Source organism: Brienomyrus brachyistius, chromosome 4, assembly GCF_023856365.1.
Source record: "Brienomyrus brachyistius isolate T26 chromosome 4, BBRACH_0.4, whole genome shotgun sequence".
Lineage (NCBI taxonomy): Eukaryota > Metazoa > Chordata > Actinopteri > Osteoglossiformes > Mormyridae > Brienomyrus > Brienomyrus brachyistius.
The window spans coordinates 23,934,090-23,955,304 of NC_064536.1; the positions used below are offsets into that span (position 1 = coordinate 23,934,090).

Genomic DNA, 21,215 nt, shown 5'->3' on the forward strand with positions numbered 1-21,215 from the left:
TTTTGCAACCCCCTTAATATATGCAACCCACGTAAGACAATAAATCTGAGATGCCACATTTCACATCGAAACAATTTTTTTTGTTACTTTTTAAGAAGTATTTTTGTACAGTACTTTAAGATATCTGCGTGGTCGGAGATGCTGTGTATAGGGTCCGGGGTTTACTTAACATTTTCCTGTTTTAGAAACCCGAGTGCCGACCCTCCCTCCCTCTTTTCTATCTTTCTGAAAGCGACGCAGTCGACTCAGCTTGTGCAGAAGCCCCGTGCGCCCCCGATCTGTGTGACACCTACCCCCGGGCAGAGCACAATCCCTCTACAAGCCCTTCCCGGCTCAGGTTGATCAGGCACGCATTGATATAGGAGTCAGTTCCCTCCAGAAGTGCTGGGGCTTTGAAGGCGTCGCCACGTACGAGGAGATAAAGGATTGCGATCGCATTCATTGTCGGGAGGATGCGCCGTGTGAGCACACGTGTATGTTTTCAAGGGGCAGGCTGTGCAATATGCTGAAGACGAGCGTTTTTTTCCCCAGTCAAGTGTAGTTCCGCGGTAAAGCTTTGAAAAGGGCTGAAGTTTCAGGTTTGTGAAACTTGAATTAGCAAGCATCAGCACAAAAAGTTGAGGGAAAAGCGCAAGGGGCTTGGCCCAATAAGTTAATTATCATTAGCGAAATCAAAACGGACTTTTTTTTCCATTTAAAAGGGTACCTCACCAACCACCAAGATTTCGCCCAAAAGCAGACAAGAGGATCGCCCCGCGCTGACTAGACTAGTCGGCAGGAAGCGGCTGATCGCTGCCGGGGTGCTGGGAGTCATTATGGTTTTGGTGCTGGTGATCCTCATCCCCGTTCTGGTCAACTCTGCGGGGACATCTGCGCATTACGAGATGCTTGGCACCTGCCGGATGGTGTGCGATCCATATGGGACTAAGTCTCCGACCAGCACGGCCACGGCAGACACTGTGCGGGACAACGGTCTCGTCCAGTCGCTGCCCACTTTCATACAGGGTCCGAAAGGGGAGCCCGGGCGTCCGGGGAAAGCGGGCCCCAGGGGTCCACCTGGAGAGCCCGGACCGCCAGGTCCAGCCGGCCCACCCGGAGAGAAAGGAGATCCCGGGCGCCCTGGACTGCCTGGACCACCTGGACCCAACGCCGCCGCAGGAGCCATCAGCGCCGCCACTTACAGCACAGTCCCCAAAATAGCCTTTTACGCTGGGCTTAAGAAGCAGCACGAAGGCTACGAGGTGCTCAAATTTGAGGACGTGGTCACTAACCTGGGCAACCATTACGACCCGACGACCGGGAAGTTTACCTGCTCCATCCCGGGGATTTACTTCTTCACCTACCACGTCTTGATGCGGGGCGGCGATGGGACCAGCATGTGGGCTGACCTTTGTAAAAACAACCAGGTAGGCGCTGATTGCGGCGACTCCTTAATAGCGATCCGTCGACTGATACAAACGCAGTTAAAGCGATTAGTACGATGAATTGTTTTATTAGGTTGTTTGGATTTTTAAAAGTAAGTAAGTAAATGCACTTCCTTGCACAGGTGAAAAGTAAAGTCTGGCGATGTAGTACGTATAACTAGTCTGACAATAAGTGGCAAATTTAAAGAGTAACTGATCGCCCCTGATTAACCAGTATATACGATTACCTATGAAATTGATACGATCTCGTTATTAAGCTGCGACAGACGCAATAAAGTTAGATACAGCGTCTACTCTGTACCGGAACACTGGGTACGTGCCGTTACTGAAGCACTGCGAAAACCGGGAGCGAAAGGCTCGCAAATGGGGGGAATGAAGAAGAGAGAGATGATCCTCAACCTCTCCAAGCACCAAAGACGGACGCCATCGGCGTGCAGCGAGCTGGACGGGCCGTGCAGAGAAAACAGCGTCCGGATGAACAGTCTGTGCCCCTGATCACCATAATTCAAAGCTGTCACTGAGACATAAGCTTGGCTGGGCTGCACACGAATTAGGTAGAGCTTTTTGCGAGACAGGAACGGGCATCCCCAGGGTAGATATTTTCAGTTAGCTGAACTGATAAATTACGACCCCTGGCAGCACTTCGTTAGCGTTATAGGCCTATTACATGACTGGTGGTAAATTTAAAAATGAATTTAAATAGTTATGTGTTTAACATACAGGATTTAAACGTAGGCCTATGTTAACAATTATACCTGCAATAGAAATGCTACTACTAATTAGGCCTATAAGAAATAAACTATGATTAATTTAACGTTATTTAATAATACATTGTTAAATCACAGTCATAATATAAAAACATCCATCTTCATTTTACGTCACTGGGTGATTCATCGTTTTCTACCGCTTATCACACTAACTAAAACATGTTAATTTGTAAATGTATATAGGCTTAAGTATCTTAATTAGATTACGATAGGTAGGCTTACCTTTTTCTCTGCTAACATTTGAATGTTTAATCTTAAAATAGTGTCACAAGTTTTGTATGTTTGAAACGTAAATATACTGCCAAAAATGTTTTACTCCATGAACCCCAACATAGTGGGCTAACGGACGGTAGTTGATCAACCCCCGCTGTTCGGCATGCAGGTGAACCGCGTATTAATGCAAGGTTCTACTAAAATAGTGTGAAATACAGTTTTATTACCACTGTTACTTTTTTAAAGTAATCATTTCCAAAATCACGATGCTACGGAAGTCCATAGAAGAAGCGCATGCAGAGATTGAAAGTATTTTTTTTATTATTATTAAATTTATTAACCATAACACTTTAGTGGAATCCGCTTCTTTTGGCTCCTCGAATACAACTTTTGTTTTCATGAGACAACTTTTATTTTGTGATCTCGAGAAAAGAACTTGGGCAATGTTGAGTTCACGCGAAAAAAATGTCATAATCTCGAGATAATATGGCAGGAATAGATAATGAGGTTAATGATGGGCTTCCTACAATAGGCTACAGAGATGCAGTGAAAACATACAGACGCAACTCTTGGGTGTGCACGCGGAAGGAGCATGTTAAAACTTTAAGCGTTCTTTGTGTTCTTTAAGTACTAAAAAGAAGGCAACGTTATAATTGCTGATCCAAAAAACGATCCGATCCGTGACTAAAATATCGTAATATGAACCGAACCATGAGTTTTGTTATCCGTTGCACACCCACCTCTGTATTAAAAACGAAAATATGAGGGCATAACATTGTAGAGAAGAGGAAAAACTTTTTAAGTTAAGTGAGTTAAAAATGTGTCGACTGGATTGTTTGTTCGTAGGTAACTGTAATCATGGGAGTAATCCCCCCAATAATCAAAACCAGCTAATACAACCCCCTGGATGCCTTTAAATGGCTGGGGACCTCAACCCCGCCTCCCCTCCCCCAATCTCAACTCAAAGTTATGCTCTTGATTGTAGTCACTTAGAATAGGTCAAAGTGTCTCTTTCCGTTATATCTATTACGTACGAATAACTGATAACAGTTCGGAGTTTAAATTCTGTGTAGTATAGGCTATAGGTATACGCTAGTGGGGCTGGTTTAAAAGTGTTTTTAAATTCGTTCTCGCGTTAGTAGAGAAACGCCGCTGTCCGAGGTGCTGAAATAGCTTTGCATCTTTTTCGGTCTGCATCGTCGTAGTTATCAAACAGCAATTTAGAGGGCAGTAGTTACTTTGGAGAGGTGGCGGGGTCATAACCTCCGAAAACGCCTTTTGACACCGTATGTTTTAGTGACCAAGAACACCTCATTATTCGGAGCTAATTTACCTATAAGGAAGCCTGAGCTGAAGTAATCCATAGCGATTGATTTTGGAATAGACTGGGTGGATGTCCGGCTCTAGGGACTCAATCACAAGTTGCATCTACGATCTAAAGACATTGTTTCAACTTTCTTAGGAAAACTACAACTTTTCATCGTTAATCGAATGCAATGCTTCGTGATTAAAATGTCTGGGAAAAAAAGCAAATCTAGATAGGGAATCGTGATTTGCGTGTTCTGTACAGCATTTCAATGATAACACAAATTTAATAGAAAACTGATAATGCTGGATTGGATTTTGACAAACACGTATACTGATGCAAACTACCCTTAGTTATATAGACCTGTTGAACACATAAGTAATTAAGTAATTTTAAAGTGTAACTAGAATATAGAATATATTTTAAAACATTAATGTAAATAAAGCACAGAAATACAGCTGCAGCCAAAGGCCCCTGAAAATAACAGTACAGTCCACTGCAGTGAATGTAGTTTATTTGTTGTTATTATGTAATATTTAAATTAGTACTTTTCCTTAGAATATCCCCTGTTCATGTTGTTTATTTGGTTAGATACTGTCTCGGGAATGGAAATAAACTGTTCAGCAGTAGATTTTTGATTCATGTTCTTGCCAATTGCTGTGTAATGCCATTCAGGACTGAAACATATCTTTATGATAGGGTGAAATGATCTGGGTAAATGCATTTGCTTAGTTGTGAAATTATCTGTGGGGTGGTGTGTGACCTGGAAGCTTAGGCCTTCTGCGATCAGAAGGTTGTCTGTTCAAATCCCATGGCTGGCATTCTGATGCTGCTGTTGGACCCTTGAGCAAGGCCCTTAACCCCCAATTGCTCCATGGACTGCCTGGCCTAGCACTATGACCCTCAAGCTTGCTTTCAATATATATGTGGCTGTGTGTCTCACAGACAGCGAGATGGGACAGGCGAAAAGATCATTTCCCCATTTGAATGAATGAAGTATTTCTATTCTATTCTATTCTATTCTATTCTATTCTATTCTATTCTAGTGTATATTGTTTCTTTAATTTAGAGTTTTCATACAAGGGCGCATAATTAACAATTTAGGTATAATTCCATGTTAACCTTTTTGTGCTTTTTTGGGTGTCCCCCACAATTTACGTGTTTATCTGATCTTTGACTTTTGACCCAATGTCCCACAGGTGCGGGCTAGTGCCATTGCCCAGGATGCTGATCAGAACTACGACTATGCCAGCAACAGCGCTGTGCTGCACCTGGAGCCTGGGGATGAGGTTTACGTGAAGCTAGACGGGGGCAAGGCCCATGGGGGTAACAACAACAAGTACAGCACGTTCTCTGGGTTCATCATATATGCCGACTAAGGGGAAACTGGCCCAGCCCCCCGGCTCCGCCCACATCTTCCTCTTGACCAATTGTTATCCTCCCTTTATATTTGTCCCGCCCATAACCTGAGAGAAGAGGAGCAGGTGCTGGCTGAAACTTTTGCAATTTTATTGAAAGGCGGGTGAGCTGGATTGGCCAGGTGCGTCTTTGAATGGCTGGAACAAATCACAAAAAAAAGAGAAAACTACAACTGCCTGACGGAAGAAAAAAATTAAAAATGTGGAAATATTGGTTTGTGGGTCAGCAAGTGTTGGCAATCTACCACCAAAGCAGTCACTGGAGTATTCCTTACTTTGTGTCAGATGTAAGCCTATTAATGTGAGACTTTTTTTAAATAAAAAGATATGTGCAATAATATTAACAGTATTAGTAACTCTAGACCCAATATTCTTGCTGTTCTTGTCATGACGATGCTAAAGACAATATTCCAGACATCCATGTTGTATATGTTGCCTGGCAACCATGATGCTTAAAGCCAGCTGTTGCGTAACTTTGGAGGGATGAGATATGATGCTTAATGTGGTTAAAGTGCTATATATTATATATATGTATATAGACATAGACATATCTATATATATTCTTTCTCCTTGTATTGATCTCCTTTGCGTGATGACCTGTATTAAATGACAAGGCGATGGAAAGCTATCAGCGTATGGGTGAGACTCCCAAACTGCGCTGTGATTGGTTGCCTATTCAGAGGAGGAGTTGTCCACCCTCCAATCACAGCATCTGGAAGGATCCACTGCCCTTATGTTTGCAGAAACGAAGATGCTTAATTCGTGTAAACGATCGGGCTTGGAACACACATGTAGGTATTGTCACTGAGATTGTACTGAGGAGTGCTTATAGGTTTTTCAAACATTACAGATACAGACAACTAATGCATTGATAACTAATGCATTGGAGTTGCTTCTTAAGTAAATTAAGGAAAACAGAACAGTATCACCTGCTGCATTCTCTACAGTGGATGGAATTTACTTTAAAAAAATCCAAGTGGTTTCCCAGCAACAGTGGTGACGATTGATGAACTGGTTTTTTAAACGTCACTCTTGGTTCGATACATTTTGGCTCGATGCCCCATTCCTGGAAAGCAATTAGAACTTTCAAATAATTATCTTGGACTTTGGCCCTGATTTATAAAGGCATTTCACTTAAGGTAAACTGTAGGAGGTCCTTACATTGGCGTCAAGTTTGTCCGATCTGTCCTCTTAATGGCTAAATAGGTCTCAGGATTGAACGAGAAGTTTGTGAGCTGATTTTTCATTGGATGCCACCGATATCGGCAGTAGGTCGCCAGAGCTGAGCTTACGTGCTGACACCTCTCTATAAACCCTGGAAGTAGCGCAAACTTCAGTGTGAAAACTTCCGAAAGCTAAACGGACTCTCGCAGTGTGTACCGCCAGCTGCTTAACACATTCCTTCTTCCGTTATAATTTATTTTACGGTGAATGTGCAAACATCTGAAAACAAGGTGACAGAAGCGATTACTTTAATTGTATTATTACCCAAGAGTGCCTGTCACACCTTTATGCTGAGCTGAAAATTTACAGGGATAAAATGCTGTGTCCGTATGATGTGACGTAGTGAAGGCTAGAATATGTTTTTTTCCATCCCAGAACGCCTGTATATCAGTCACTTATGCTATTATCATTAAATGGATATCTTTGGTTAAATGCCTGTATTTTTCATATCGGTGCTTCCCCATTTTTATTGGCGTAAAAATATTGTCTTCTGTGATCGGAGCATTTCCAGGTTCGTCTGACTCACACATGTTGCCGGGTTGCCTGGCATTAAGTCTACTAAAGCAGGTGTTGGGACTATAAGGAGTGTTTTTGGTGGAAGCACTGTGGCAAGGGAGTCCCACGGCGAGTCCACCCGGGAGAGAGCCACACCCGTCTCCCAAACCCAGTAGCAAAGAATCTAATGTGGCGGATTCATGCAGCGTGACTGGGTTATAGCTGGCGAGTGCGCATGCGCTCGCTTCTTACGTTAAATAAACTTGCTGAAATTTCACTTGATGTGGAGTAAAGATTTGGGGGATTAGAAGATGAGTAATTCACATTTAGCCTCCATTTAAACAAAATAAAATAAAATAACAAATTGGTTCCCAACCGGGCCATCATTCACTTTTGTAATTACTGCGCTCAAGCTTTTAGGCACGGATGGGCACGTCGCATGTGAAGCTGCGAAAAATGGAAATCCGTGCATCCCATTGCCTAATAAGAAGTATATTCAATATAATCATTATATTGGGGGTTATTATTATCCGAAGGGGGTTATCGGTTCAAGGAAAGGCAAAGATGTGCTTTATCCCGTCGGACCCGCAAGATAAGCCCAAGCTCATTAGCCAACAAAACGTGGCCTTTTCACCCGCCTCGCGGCTGCCGGACCGACACTAATGGTCTAAGTTGAGACCTTTAGCGCAATCGATTGCTTGCGATGCCGTCTTTCATATTTTAGCGTCTCTGCAAGGCTGATTAAAAAAAATAAAACATATATAATCTGTAATGATTCTTTTGAGTTGCGGCAACATAAAAGCCGCAAAAACACCTGAGGGGAACCCTTTGACCGGAAGGTGTAATTAGGTATGACGTTGCAGCGTATTTTAAAACGACATCATTTATACCCAATCGACGAAATAGGACGCAATTGATTTTCTTTTTTAAATGAATACAGCGCAGGCCTATTACTTGCAATTTAAACAGACCTACTAAACGTGAGCATTTCCATGTCAGACCGTCGTATTGGCACGAGGTGCGGTCTATTTGAATGTCTTATAAAAATACACGCTAACGTAATGTAATTTAACGTGTATTTCATTGGTGTGCAGGCCATAGTGTCTGTTTTGATAAACGGAGTCCGATTAACTTTCATGAATAATTACTTATCCTCCTCAGTGTACCTTAAAACAGACCATAAATAAAGTGAAACCATACAAGACCGTTGCCCTGCTATCAGAAACCCTATAGAGTGGTTTGGGGGGGCTTTAGCCCTCCTAAAATGACCTAAAAAAGGTACATTTGTTTCTCATTCAATTTCATTAAAATCAGACCCTCTTAAAGGTGTAGCCCCCTTTTTTGTAAATCTCTAATGACTGCCCAGCCTTAAAGGCCTATGTTGATCGTACAAACTCTGAGCGATGATGCTCAGCTTAGTGAAAGATTCACTAATCTGGGCTTCTAAGTGTCTTTCAGTGTAGAAAAAAATACTAATAAATATGTGTTTTGGCCAACCAAACGCTTTCCACTTGCATATTTGCGAAAACTTTTCAGTTATAAAAATAAATAAGACTATTGAAGATAAAATTTTCATATTGCATGCGTTAGGTTCTTTTTTAAGGCTTTGGTTTTAATATCTGTCCTGCTTTAATTCCACTTAAACTCTAATTGCCAAAAAAGTAGAAGTGTTAATTTTAAAAAGGTCACCAAGACTCACATGGAGTTTTACCAAATGTCATGGCACCTTTCTCGGCCTGTGAATGAGAGCTATCCTTTTGAATGTTGCCCTTTGGTCAGTCCCTTAAAGATGCAGTGGTGCATGATTAAGAACTGAGGAAACGGGGGAAAAGGGAAACCAGGCCAAAGTAAGCACTTAGGGGTCTTGAAAAGAGAACGTGTGTCTGGTCTTGATTTTTACCATATCGGAGCTGTGTTAGCTGGGGACCCCAAAAATAGCAAATAAGAGAAAACAGATTTATGGTTTTTAATGGACTTAAACTGCTGACAAATGTATTTTGTCTGCGCAGTGGGAGGCAGGCTTTGCAGCCTTGGAGCCACAATGGTCCGTTTTTCCAGCCGACTCGTTTGACGGCTTTATTTTCTCACTTTTGTAAGTGTCACCCTGTTGACATTTCAGTTTTACACCACGCCTAGTGTCTGTGTTGCTATTAAGTGCAATATAAACACACGGGCTGTGTGAAGCCACATCTCGCAGGGATTCCCATCAGCTCCGGTTAAACTGCAGCAAGCGTCCCGAAAGACAAAAACGCAGAAGTCAGTGAGCAGTGATGGCAAACGAAACACTGCTTTTTGTGTTTTTATATGAATTTTAACATCAGTACGAAAACTCGTCACTATACACACAACAGAGACTTTGCACCTGACGGTATTCCACCCTATAGTTAAACTCAAATTGTGCTGCTTCGTGTTAAGTCTGCTATTGTTTATGTGGGTCTCAGTACCAATATGGAAGAAACATTGTAAATATACTTATAACTTAAATATAAATAAGCATAACATAAACCTCACCCAACAGGGTCAAGTTAAATCACTGTCAGCAGATTTACATATGAAACTTGAAAATATAAAATGTAGTGAACATGCTTTATATCCATGCTTTTTCTATCAATCCAAAGCAGATGAATATACTACTTCTACGATACATTTTTCTTCTTATTTGGCTTAAAATCCGCAGCGTTTAATGTGGGAACACTAAGATGTCAGACTGTCAGCGTGGTGCATAACTGAGCTCCATGGTTTGACATTCATTTGGGATTTTCATACATTTTAACCTGAAATGATTCTGAATTATTTATCCGGTCCTGAATTGTCCTGTCTTATCCCCTGCGTGTTTTCTGGTGCGTGCATTTCTGTGCGTCTTTTAGGAAGAAAGAAAATCAGGCAGTTGCTGAGGTGAATCTTTAAAAAAGGACTTGATCTGTATTTATTTTCAGTAAGCAGTACGGATCTTCCGTGGACAAATGCTCACAGAATTAACAGTTTTAAACAGAGAAATTTTCGCTCTCTCCTTCTCTCTCTCTCTCTCTCTCTCTCACACACACACACAGACGCACACACACGCACACACACACACACACACACACACACAAACATGCACACATATTTTACTTCAGTTTCCACCCCAAAGTTTCATTAACGGTAAAGGGATGGGGTAGTGGTGGTGTGGGGGGGTGGTATCACAGACAAATTCATTACGAAAATGCCACAGGAGAAGCCTGCTAGTCCCTGAGTCAAATATCTGGCAGACATTGTAATAACATTTTGTGACCCCAAGGGCTGAGGATTTTACTGAAGACAAAGCCTGGTGTTCTGTAATAGTGTTACCCAGGGACGGGGTTACAGACACTCTGCTGCACAGCTCATTAGGGACTACAGACTCACTACCCATGCTGCTGTGTGTCCTTTATTTGAGTTTACAGACCCTGCTGTCGGTATCAGCGCTGTGCTGTCATGTTTATTTGGGTTTATAGACCCCAGTGTCAGTACCGACTCTGTGCTGTACTGTTTGTTTCGGTTTACAGACTCCCCTGTCAGTATTGATGCTGGTCTGTACTCTTGTTATTTTTTTTTTTTTAGTTTTCAGGCCCTATGGTCAGTACTGGATTTGTGATTCTGGGTTTACATTGTAATGACAGCAGGGACTGTAACACAGTATCAGTATTAACATAATCTATTTGAATTTACGGACCAGACTGAGTATCAACGCTGAGCTGTATTGTTTATTTGGGTTTACAGACCTTGCTGGTTCGCACTGCTTATTTAGGTTTACGGACCTGACTGTCATTATCGACGCTGAGCTGTATTGTTTATTTGGGTTTACAGACCTCCCTGGTTCGCACTGCTTATTTAGGTTTACGGACCTGACTGTCATTATCGACGCTGAGCTGTATTGTTTATTTGGGTTTACAGACCTCGCTGGTTCGCACTGCTTATTTAGGTTTACGGATCTGACTGTCATTATCGACGCTGAGCTGTATTGTTTATTTGGGTTTACAGACCTCGCTGGTTCGCACTGCTTATTTAGGTTTACGGACCTGACTGTCATTATCGACGCTGAGCTGTATTGTTTATTTGGGTTTACAGACCTCGCTGGTTCGCACTGCTTATTTAGGTTTACGGACCTGACTGTCATTATCGACGCTGAGCTGTATTGTTTATTTGGGTTTACAGACCTCCCTGGTTCGCACTGCTTATTTAGGTTTACGGACCTGACTGTCATTATCGACGCTGAGCTGTATTGTTTATTTGGGTTTACAGACCTCGCTGGTTCACACTGCTTATTTAGGTTTACGGATCTGACTGTCATTATCGACGCTGGGCTGTATTGTTTATTTGGGTTTACAGACCTCGCTGGTTCGCACTGCTTATTTAGGTTTTACAGACCTGACTGTCATTATCGACGCTGAGCTGTATTGTTTAACTGGGTTTACAGACCTGCTGGCATTAACGCTGTGCTGTACTGTTTATCAGGAAGTACGGCAGTGTTAACTAGCAGGAAAACATCAGTAACCATGTCTGCAGATACCTGTTTTTCCTCTAGCTTGGTTATATGTCTGTTAATTATGCAATTTGAAATTGGGTGTCTAATCAGACCTAAACATAGAGTTGTTTTCAGTCAGGCTGTACCAGGGTGCTACTGACTCTTATCCTCCCTCAGTTATGTGAGTCTAGATGCAGGTAGTCATTGGCTACAGCTCCACTCTCCTGAATCACATTACCCATAATGCACTTCTCATAAACTTTGCAAACAAATGGTCGCCAGGCCTCGAGGAATGTCTAAAAATCTTTAGCTAAAAGGAATCGGCAGATATGCCAGTGTTTGTCACAAATGTCTTCATCATTGTTGTCTGGCTGGAATGTTGGCAGATGATTCGGACTCGGGGCGGGTCCATCTGGATACTGACGCTTTTGAAGTAGAGTTGGGGGGGCAGATTAATCCACCCAGTCTGATCGATAGGTTGGGTCTGCGTGGGCGGCATATCCATAAGTGTCTCACCGGGGCAGGCGGGCTGAACTGTGACCTTAAATGCGGCAAAGTCTGTTACAGTCCCACTATGTGAAGATTTTAAGCATATAAAACAGGGTGGACAGCAATTAAGAGGTCAGACTGAAGAGTCTGTGTGAGATGCAGGTGAAGGCTGGCAGGAGGAATTCTAGGTGTACTGAGGACTAATGAATAGTAAATAAATTTTAGGTACCTGGTTTGCTTGGTAATCCTTCAAAGAATCCTGGGTAATATTTAAAGTGATGTATAGGTAAATAACAGAGTGAGGAAAGGCGACTCAATTTTGGGATATTGTATTTCCAATATCAACGAAAGGCTGAGAGCAAGGAATTATAGGTAAATGTATCAAGGAGTGAGGGATGAGCACGTGTGAGATGGAAATGATCATGTTTTACAACAGTGTGCACACTTTAGTCACATGAGTGTAGTGATGGACATGCCTGGAATGTACCTGTGACTGCGGTTCTGACAGATCAGATATGAAGAGGACTACAAGAGCCCACTGGGCAGTCATCATTACCTGAATCACTCCATCGGCGTCCCTAAATTCAGCATAGGAGCCTGCGGTTCTACAACATAGTCACCAAGGCAACGGCCCTCAAGACTGCCGCATCCTCTGGACCAGAGATGAGCTGATCCAGAAACTCCCCGGTGCCGAATACGAAACATGACACGGGCAGAGCGAGCTTCAGGCAGACAAAACAAATATTTTCACTGTGATATAAACACCTTTCTCACCCACAAGTCGCTTTTGAGAGGTACTATGGGTGGTGGAGTAGGTGTAGAGCAGATAAAACTCTGGAATAAAGCGCAGCAGCTGTCTGCAGCCACAGCAGTCCGTGAGAGCACACAGGAGCCAACTAACAACTGACAGTTAGCTGGCCGGATCTCCGAGGAGGATAATTAACTCGGACGTGGAGAAATCCCTGACAGGCCGAAATCCCCCCCTCCACTTTGATGTGGGAGAGACACAGAGGGGGGAAAAAACCACACACAAAGACCAATTACCCTCTCAGACTTTCATGCTCCCCGCTGGTCAATGCAGAGAGGGAGATGGAGAGCCTGGGGATTACCCGGCACTGTAGTCATAGCACGGAAATCAATCGCATTGAACCGAATTAAACAGAGCAGACTAAACACTGATGATCCCCAGGAGATTTTGATACTCTATCGGTTTGCATCCGATACCATCCAAAGGTGAGACTGAGGTATTCTGGGTAATTTATTTTTTTAACTGAAGGATTTTGGGTAAATGGGAGGCTAATGAATTCGGAATACATTTCAGCTGCTGTGTTTCTCAGGCCAACTCAAAGGTGAGACTGAGGGATCCTGGGTAATCTTTAAAAAAATATATGGGTTCTGGATAAAAGAGGGGCTAATGAATTCAGAATAAATTTCAGGTGTTGCATTTTGCTGTGTTTTTTAGTTCCATCCAAAGGTGAGACTGTTGAATTCTGGGTTTCGTTTTTAAAAGCTTATGGTAAATGGACTGCATTTATATAGCGCTTTTCTACTCCTACGAGTACTCAAAGCGCTTTACATTTCATGCCTCACATTCACCCATCCACACACTCATACACACACCGGTGGCGGAGGCTGCCATGCATGGTGCCAACCTGCTCACCGGGAGCAATTTGGGGTTCAGTGTATTGCTCAAGGACACTTTGATGGGGTCAGGAGGAACCAGGGCTCGAACCTGCAACCCTCCAGTTGCCGAACGAAAGCACTCCCTCCTGTGCCACCATCTTCCAGAATCCATCTATGGATTCTGGGTAAATGACTAATGAAAGAATGAAATGACCTGCATTTCACAGTTCCATTCCAATGTGACAGGAATTCTGGGTAAATTTTTTAAATGATGGATTCTGGGTAAATGAGGGATTAATAAATGAATCAGAACACTGTAAGTCACTATATGAACAATTCTCATACATTCTGGATGAATTGCAAATAACTAATAATTAATGTTGTGGAAAAAGCAAAAAAGTAAAAGAGAAAAAAGTGGATAAGATTCTATGTATAACGGCCCATAAATGGGCTCCTCATGTCGACGTGGCCTTTCCATGATGGTCCGTAGGCTTTTCCAGAACTTGTGATGTGAGTTTCCCCCACACACCTCGCCCGGCTCTCCTCCATCCCGGCGACGACGTGATTAGAAGTGACAGCCGGTCGGACGTGGATGTGATTCACTCCGGGTCGTGCGGATCAAATCTCCCAAAGAGGAGACCATTAACTCCAGGCAAATTGTGCCAAGTGGCTTAAAGGGCCCCTTGTCTGCTCCAATATTGCTTGACGGCTCCATTTTGGCCATGGGAGGGTAAAGGGGACCCCCTCCCACCCCCACCCGATCTCTGGGTTTCGAATGAGGGTGACGTTGCCGTCGGTGCCGCCGAGACCTGGCTAGCACGTCACCCATACTCTGTGAGTGACTCCATGTACTGGGATGTGAGGCTGATCGTGTCACACTGGTATGGGGGGGGGGAGGGGGGTTTGGTTGCTTTGCACTCACTGTACAGCTGTCAGGCTGACAAGGATGTCTGGTGTGGAAGAAACATTTTGTCTCGCAACCACTTTTGTAATCAAGCAGATACCTCTATGTAGGAGAAATTTTTCCTTCTCTATTAGTACGCAAGCATGAGCTCCTTTCTACAGCATGAAGAAAGACTCCTCCCATACAGACAATACAAGAATATATAGGCAGAGAGCTTGGGTGGAGGTTTCCATGTAATTAGTGCAGCTCACACTGTCTTCACAACTTTTCAAACACAATTCTAGGAATAAGTTTCACCCCCCATCATAAAATAAATCTTTCAAACCTCTTACACAGTTTCTGAATACTTCTGAACATTTCATATGCTATTTCTAAATGCTCTAGATCAGGGGTCTCCAATTCCAGTCCTGGAGAGCTACTATCCAGTAGGTTTTCTGTTGTATTTGGCTTCTGATGAGCCACACCTGTTCCTGGTATCTACCTGAGAACAGGTGCAGCTCATCAAAAGCTGGATAAGACAGAAAACCTACTGGACAGCTGTCCAGGACTGCTCTAAATATTTCTAATGATTATGCACTAAGCCATTTTGGCTAATATATCTATTGCTTATATAAATGTTTCTTTGCTTTGGGCTTGCAGGACACTCAGATCTTCCCTTATGGAGACACTCCTCATGCCTATCTAGATGATTTTCAGCTTTCTGCAGAACTGGGCTGACTTGACTTGAGTCCCGTCAACCTCTTGGATTCTACTCCCACTCCAGAGCAAAAATAATAAACATGGAAATTATAATTACCATGTAACCAGTACCCCATGGACGTAATTAATAGTATTTACGCTTTTCAGTGTCACTTGGCATCTGTACATCTATCTGTATGCTTGTGACTCTCGTGAAAATGTGAAGACCCCTGGTAACTGCACAAGCTTTGATTTTCTTTTGTCGCACGTCTCGAGGAATGCAGTGAAAGTCTTATGCCAAAGTTGCAGTGACAACAGTGACAGGCCAGGCTGTGCAGAACAAACAGCTGTGTAATGTGTAACAGGACAGTGCATGACAAACAGCAGTGCAGTGAGAAACAGGACAGTGCTGGACAACCAGCAGTGCAATGTGAGACAGGACAGTGTGGGACAAACAGCAGTGCAGTGAGAAACAGGACAGTGCTGGACAAACAGCAGTGCAATGAGATGACTACCAAAAATATGTAACAAATATGTACAATTTGGCAACTGGACCACAGTATAGAAGAATAAATAAACTTAAGGTGCGTATAAAGATAATGTTCAAGTGGAATTATAACAGCAGTAGTATAATGCAGTAGGGGGATACATGCAGGTGAGCGGTTTAGCAGTCTGATGGCTGCGGAAAGAAGCCGTCTGAAAGAGGAGATGCATGCACCCATGTGTTTATTATTGCAGATAGTGTTATATACATGTACAATAGCAGAATCTGCGATCACTGTGTGCTAATTTTGCATTGACAGACCCGACCAATTCTAGGAATGAAACTCACCGTACTTGTATAGTATATTTAAGGTGTACGAACTCAAGAATTGTTTATATGCTGACTGTTTATTAGTTTTTATAGTGCACACAGCAGTATCACTGCACCCTACAGCCTTACACCTGGACTTGTCAGTTTGGTCTTGAAAAACTGGGGTATAACCTTCTGCCTCTTCATTTTGTTTTTTTTCCTAAATTGTCGAAGCCTGTTCACATCACAATACATTTGTTCTCCTCAAAATGCATGTTGAGCTTTGGATAATGTTGCTAATGACATTGCATTAAATATACAATGCAAAGATTGTTGATTGGCAGATATAAAATAGCAACTCTCACTGAGTGATCAATATTGATTTTCTTGCTTAAAAATCACTTTTTGTTTTAAATGCATGGACATAATTCAGGCTTTTATTATTTTTTTTTCCCAATTTTACATTAAATTATTTGTAGGTATTTATTTTGTGACTGCTCACGACTGCATGCTTAGTGATGTTTTAAAAGTTCCCCGGACACGGCCCTGGGTGACCTCCCTACTTCCCCGGGCACAGCCCTGGGTGGCCTCCCTACTTCCCAGGGCACAGCCCTGGGTGGCCTCCCTAGTTTTCCGGGCACGGCCCTGGGTGACCTCCCTAGTTCCCCGGGCACGGCCCTGGGTGGCCTCCCTAGTTCCCCGGGCACGGCCCTGGGTGACCTCCCTAGTTCCCCGGGCACGGCCCTGGGTGACCTCCCTAGTTCCCCGGGCACGGCCTTGGGTGGCCTCCCTACTTCCCAGGGCACGGCCCTGGGTGGCCTCCCTAGTTCCCCGGGCACGGCCCTGGGTGGCCTCCCTAGTTTTCCGGGCACGGCCCTGGGTGGCCTCCCTACTTCCCCGGGCACGGCCCTGGGTGGCCTCCCTAGTTTCCCAGGCACGGCCCTGGGTGGCCTCCCTAGTTCCCCGGGCACGGCCCTGGGTGGCCTCCCTAGTTCCCCGGGCACGACCCTGGGTGGCCTCCCTACTTCCCCGGGCACGGCCCTGGGTGGCCTCCCTACTTCCCCGGGCACGGCCCTGGGTGGCCTCCCTACTTCCCCGGGCACGGCCCTGGGTGGCCTCCCTAGTTCCCCGGGCACGGCCCTGGGTGGCCTCCCTAGTTCCCCGAGCACGGCCCTGGGTGGCCTCCCTAGTTCCCCGAGCACGGCCCTGGGTGGCCTCCCTAGTTCCTCGGGCACGGCCCTGGGTGGCCTCCCTAGTTCCTCGGGCACGGCCCTGGGTGGCCTCCCTAGTTCCTCGGGCACGGCCTTGGATGGCCTCCCTACTTCCCCGGGCACGGCCTTGGATGGCCTCCCTACTTCCCCGGGCACGGCCCTGGGTGGCCTCCCTAGATTCCTGGTCCATGGTCCTACACTTGCTACAGTTTCTTCCACGTCCCTGTCTCTCATTTGCCATCAGTGTAACCTGCAAATTAGTAAGCCTTGACCAAATAAGGTCTCCTGCGGAAAATGTGCATATAATGTCTATATCATTGCAAGGAGGGAAAAGACAGAGAATCAGGGGGAGATGAATGAGCATCCTTCGGATGTGTCCACCGGTACACGATTTTCATGTCTTCATCCTCTGCCCACGTTCTGTCTTCTACAAACGTTACCAGGTAACAGCCAGGCACAGACTTCTCCAGGGGCAGCTGCAAAATTTCTGAAATCTTTCATCCACACAGACCAGAAGGTTCCTCAGTTTGTATTCAAAACTTCCTAAATTAAATCTGGGCATGAACTCCGCTGACAAAAGGCATGCCAAATTTTGCCCTAAATCTGGACTCGTTGGTACATTTGTATTTCCAAAAAGAGTTAATGAAGACCTTGGCATGATTAGCATTCTGTGGCCTGTTGAAAATAACAAACAAATTCAAACTGGCATCTTTTGGGTCGTCCAGAAAGCATGTTGCTCTGATATTTTTGTAAATGCTCTTTAGGCTCAGCCAGAAGTTGCTGAATGTTATTAAAGCCCCCCAAAATTTACCCCTGTTAGCCATCCAGGCTTTGTTGTATGGATTTTACGCACCGAGTCTGGGTCTCCGTCGTCATTAACTCTGACACATCTGGACAGCTAACAAACATCTGTCCATGAGAACCGTCAAATCTTTGCCTGAGTTTTAGGTTGTCGTCCTCGCCGCAGAAATTCTAACAACGGAACCCAAGTTAGACTCTCACAAGAACCAATCACCTCCTGCCGTTTTCTGGATCATACTCGGTAACCGTCTTTCCGGTCATTTTTTTTTCTCACACCGTTAACCTCTTTAAAAGGTTTATGTCGTTGCGGCTTTAGGGTTCTTAAACACTTCCATTATGACCTTTCCGACAAAGAGAAGAGGAGCCTCATTATAAATCTGTCTTGTTCTCGCTGTCACAGAGCCGCTGATCTCTTCCTCAGCAATTCCCGGCATTTCCTCTAAGACTTAATGTCCCTAAGCCAACTGTCTCACCCTAAAGGACATTGTTTTTTAAGAAGCCTTAATACCTTAATAGGACCATCATTAAGCCCACAGTTGTTGTTATGTTTATGTGGAAGGCGTGGAAGCATTAATCCAAAGTTTATCCTTGATTTATTGTCATATATAAAGTCATTCCTATATTCAGACCCTGCGACCAGTCACCCTTGTGGTGGGAGGGGACGATCAACTGTCTGAATGGATCAGAACCACTTGGGTACATTCACAGAACATTCATTCGCTCACTATGTATTACCCCGCTTCATTTCTATGGCATTAATATGGAATTTTATTCTTTGGACTGTTACTGTTTATTGTTGTCTGTTATTGTTTTTCTGAGCCTGAGTCTGTCTATGTGCCTGCCTGTCTGTCTATTTTAGTTCTTAGATACTTTTAATTACCTTACTTTATACTTTTACATAAATGAAATTGTTTCAATTCATATTTCATATGCGCATAACACCGCTCAGTGTGTTTGCAGATATATTTTTTAATTACCCTCCAAAAAGGCCTTTTTTTAGATCATGTGATTTGCGCACAAATATTACTTTCTCATAAGGGTCCAGATGACAGATTGGGGGAGTGTGGGGGGGTTGTGAGCCGGTGGCATGTAATTATCACTTTACTGGCGCTAAATAATTAGTGGTCGTGCTTTTTGTTTTCATTTTATTGTCTTTTTTTGCACGCCACAAAGTTGCGCGTGAGAGTACAGTCAGCCTCCCTGCAGGCTCTGACCGTGTGTGTCATGGGGGGTGGGGGGGGGCAAAGAGGTTTGCCGTGCCAAGTTATATCTACCTTTCCTTTCTTATCCTCTGTACAAAAAAGGGGGGAAATTCACCCCACCCCCTTTTTTCACCTCCATGGAAAGATTGAAACCACGTCACCTTTCACGGAAGACAAATCAATTGTGACATTTCTGGATCGAGCGTGACGCGTTTAATTAGCGCAAGACATACTAGCGAAAGTTGAATTACCCCATAAATCAGCGGCAGACGCTGGCGGCTCGCGGGACACGGCCGGGGGGGGGCGGCTGTCTACCTAGACGCGAGCTGCCCTCCATTTGTTTGCCCCCCCCCCGATCTTTCAGCGCCAGTGTCTTTAATCCGTCAGATCCTGCCGCCGCTAATTGCTCTGCTGCCTTTGACTGAGACCCAGGCTCTCCGGTCCACATGCGGTTCCGTGGGAAGACAAAAGAAACACAGGTTCCTCTCTTTTCCCTCCTAAAATCCCAGACTTGCATGAAAAAATAGGAGGGGGGGGGGTCAGGAGTCCGAGACTGGGATTTATAACACGGATCACGTTCTCAGTTCCATCGTCCTTTAATAAGCTATTTTTTTTAAACTGGAACAACTTTAAGTCTTAATTGCAGCTGTTATGTAACTGCTGGTGTGGAAGTCTGCAATAAATGGGGAATGCACAAAAAAACGATATTCATTGAATATTAATACGTCTCGCATGACTGTGGTGTTCGTGAGCTGAGGAGGACGCTGGCGGCTATCCGCTGTGTGGTTGGTTAAGGCTACTTTTTCTGTGGGACCTTCTCCGTTAGGCCCTGTATCGATTTCCCAGGTCGTTTATCCTTGCTCCTATCTTCCGGGCGCTCCGATGCCGACACCCTGGTCCGTGAATATCAAAGGTCTGAGATGGAGGGAAGGAAAAATGGCTCCGCAGTAACGGATGGATCAACATCGCTCTTCTTCTCCCCCAGCTCCTCCACCGGCTCCTGGTTCAGGTGCTGGAACCTCCCACAGATCCATCTTCATCATTTTGATCAATGCGGTCTGGTCCTAGTGACAACCCTTCCTATTGGTGGGGCTGTTCCATGATAGATGGGATCAAGCCGGTCTGGGCAAGCTGACTCGGGGCTCGGAATTCACGCCGGGACTTCTGGGTCACTCCCATGACTGTTTAATCTCTCTTGACCCCTTCCCGGTCTCCAAACCCCAGTCTCTACGCTCACGTACTTTCATACCGGTGGTGGGATCTCTGTACTGTATTTAGGATGGTTATTATAAACACCTCACATGTGTTTGTTTTTGGCATTATTTCCACGATGTCAGCAGTTTTTTTGTTTGTTTCAGCTCAACCTGGGCATAATGAAAAGTGCTACACTTGAAGTTCCAGATGAGCTTGTCAGCATGAAGCACAAAGGTCTTTATAAAGAATAAGTCATGCACAGGGGGGTGGCATGGTGGTGCAGTGGTTAGCACTGTTGCCTCACACCTCTGGGACCCGGGTTCGAGTCTCCGCCTGGGTCACATGTGTGCGGAGTTTGCATGTTCTCCCCATGTCATCGTGGGGTTTCCTCCGGGTACTCCGGTTTCCCCCCACAGTCCAAAGACATGCTGAGGCTAATTGGAGTTACTAAATTGCCCATAGGTGTGCATGTGAGAGTGAATGGTGTGTGAGTGTGCCCTGCGATGGGCTGGCCCCCCATCCTGGGTTGTTCCCTGCCTCGTGCCCATTGCTTCCGGGATAGGCTCCGGACCCCCCGCAACCCAATAGGATAAGCGGTTTGGAAAATGGATGGATGGAAGTCATGCACAGATCTTCACACCCCCTATTCAAGATCTATTCACAACCCTCAGACACGGGGCTTAAAGATGGAGGATATATCCAAAATCATACACACGATATGTACTGAATTTAATGTAGTACTTACTATATGTATGCATGCATTCGGACACAATGACATCGCTATCTTGTGTATTACCCTATCCGGATGTTTGCCTATGATGTAGCTTGACCCCACAAAACTATTAAAACAATACATATTCAAAAAATATATATTCAGTCTCTGGGTATTGTTTTCTACTAAAATCTGTACAGTGACGGCACTTCCTCTGCCATCTTGATAAAAATTTCCGAGTGACATTCTTCGTGTCTGGTTGCAGCTCCTGTGATCTT

At 44.5% G+C, this 21,215-nt stretch overlaps 1 protein-coding gene across 1 annotated transcript; it reads left to right on the top strand.

Moving 5' to 3' along the window:
* Nucleotides 1–791: 791 nt before the first annotated feature.
* Nucleotides 792–5,302, top strand: c1ql3a (complement component 1, q subcomponent-like 3a). The gene is made up of 2 exons (XM_049011126.1): nucleotides 792–1,406; nucleotides 4,910–5,302. Exons 1-2 carry the CDS (start codon nucleotides 816–818, stop codon nucleotides 5,087–5,089), a joined length of 771 nt encoding a protein of 256 aa, XP_048867083.1. The 5' UTR covers nucleotides 792–815; the 3' UTR covers nucleotides 5,090–5,302.
* The last annotated feature ends 15,913 nt before the right edge of the window (nucleotides 5,303–21,215 follow it).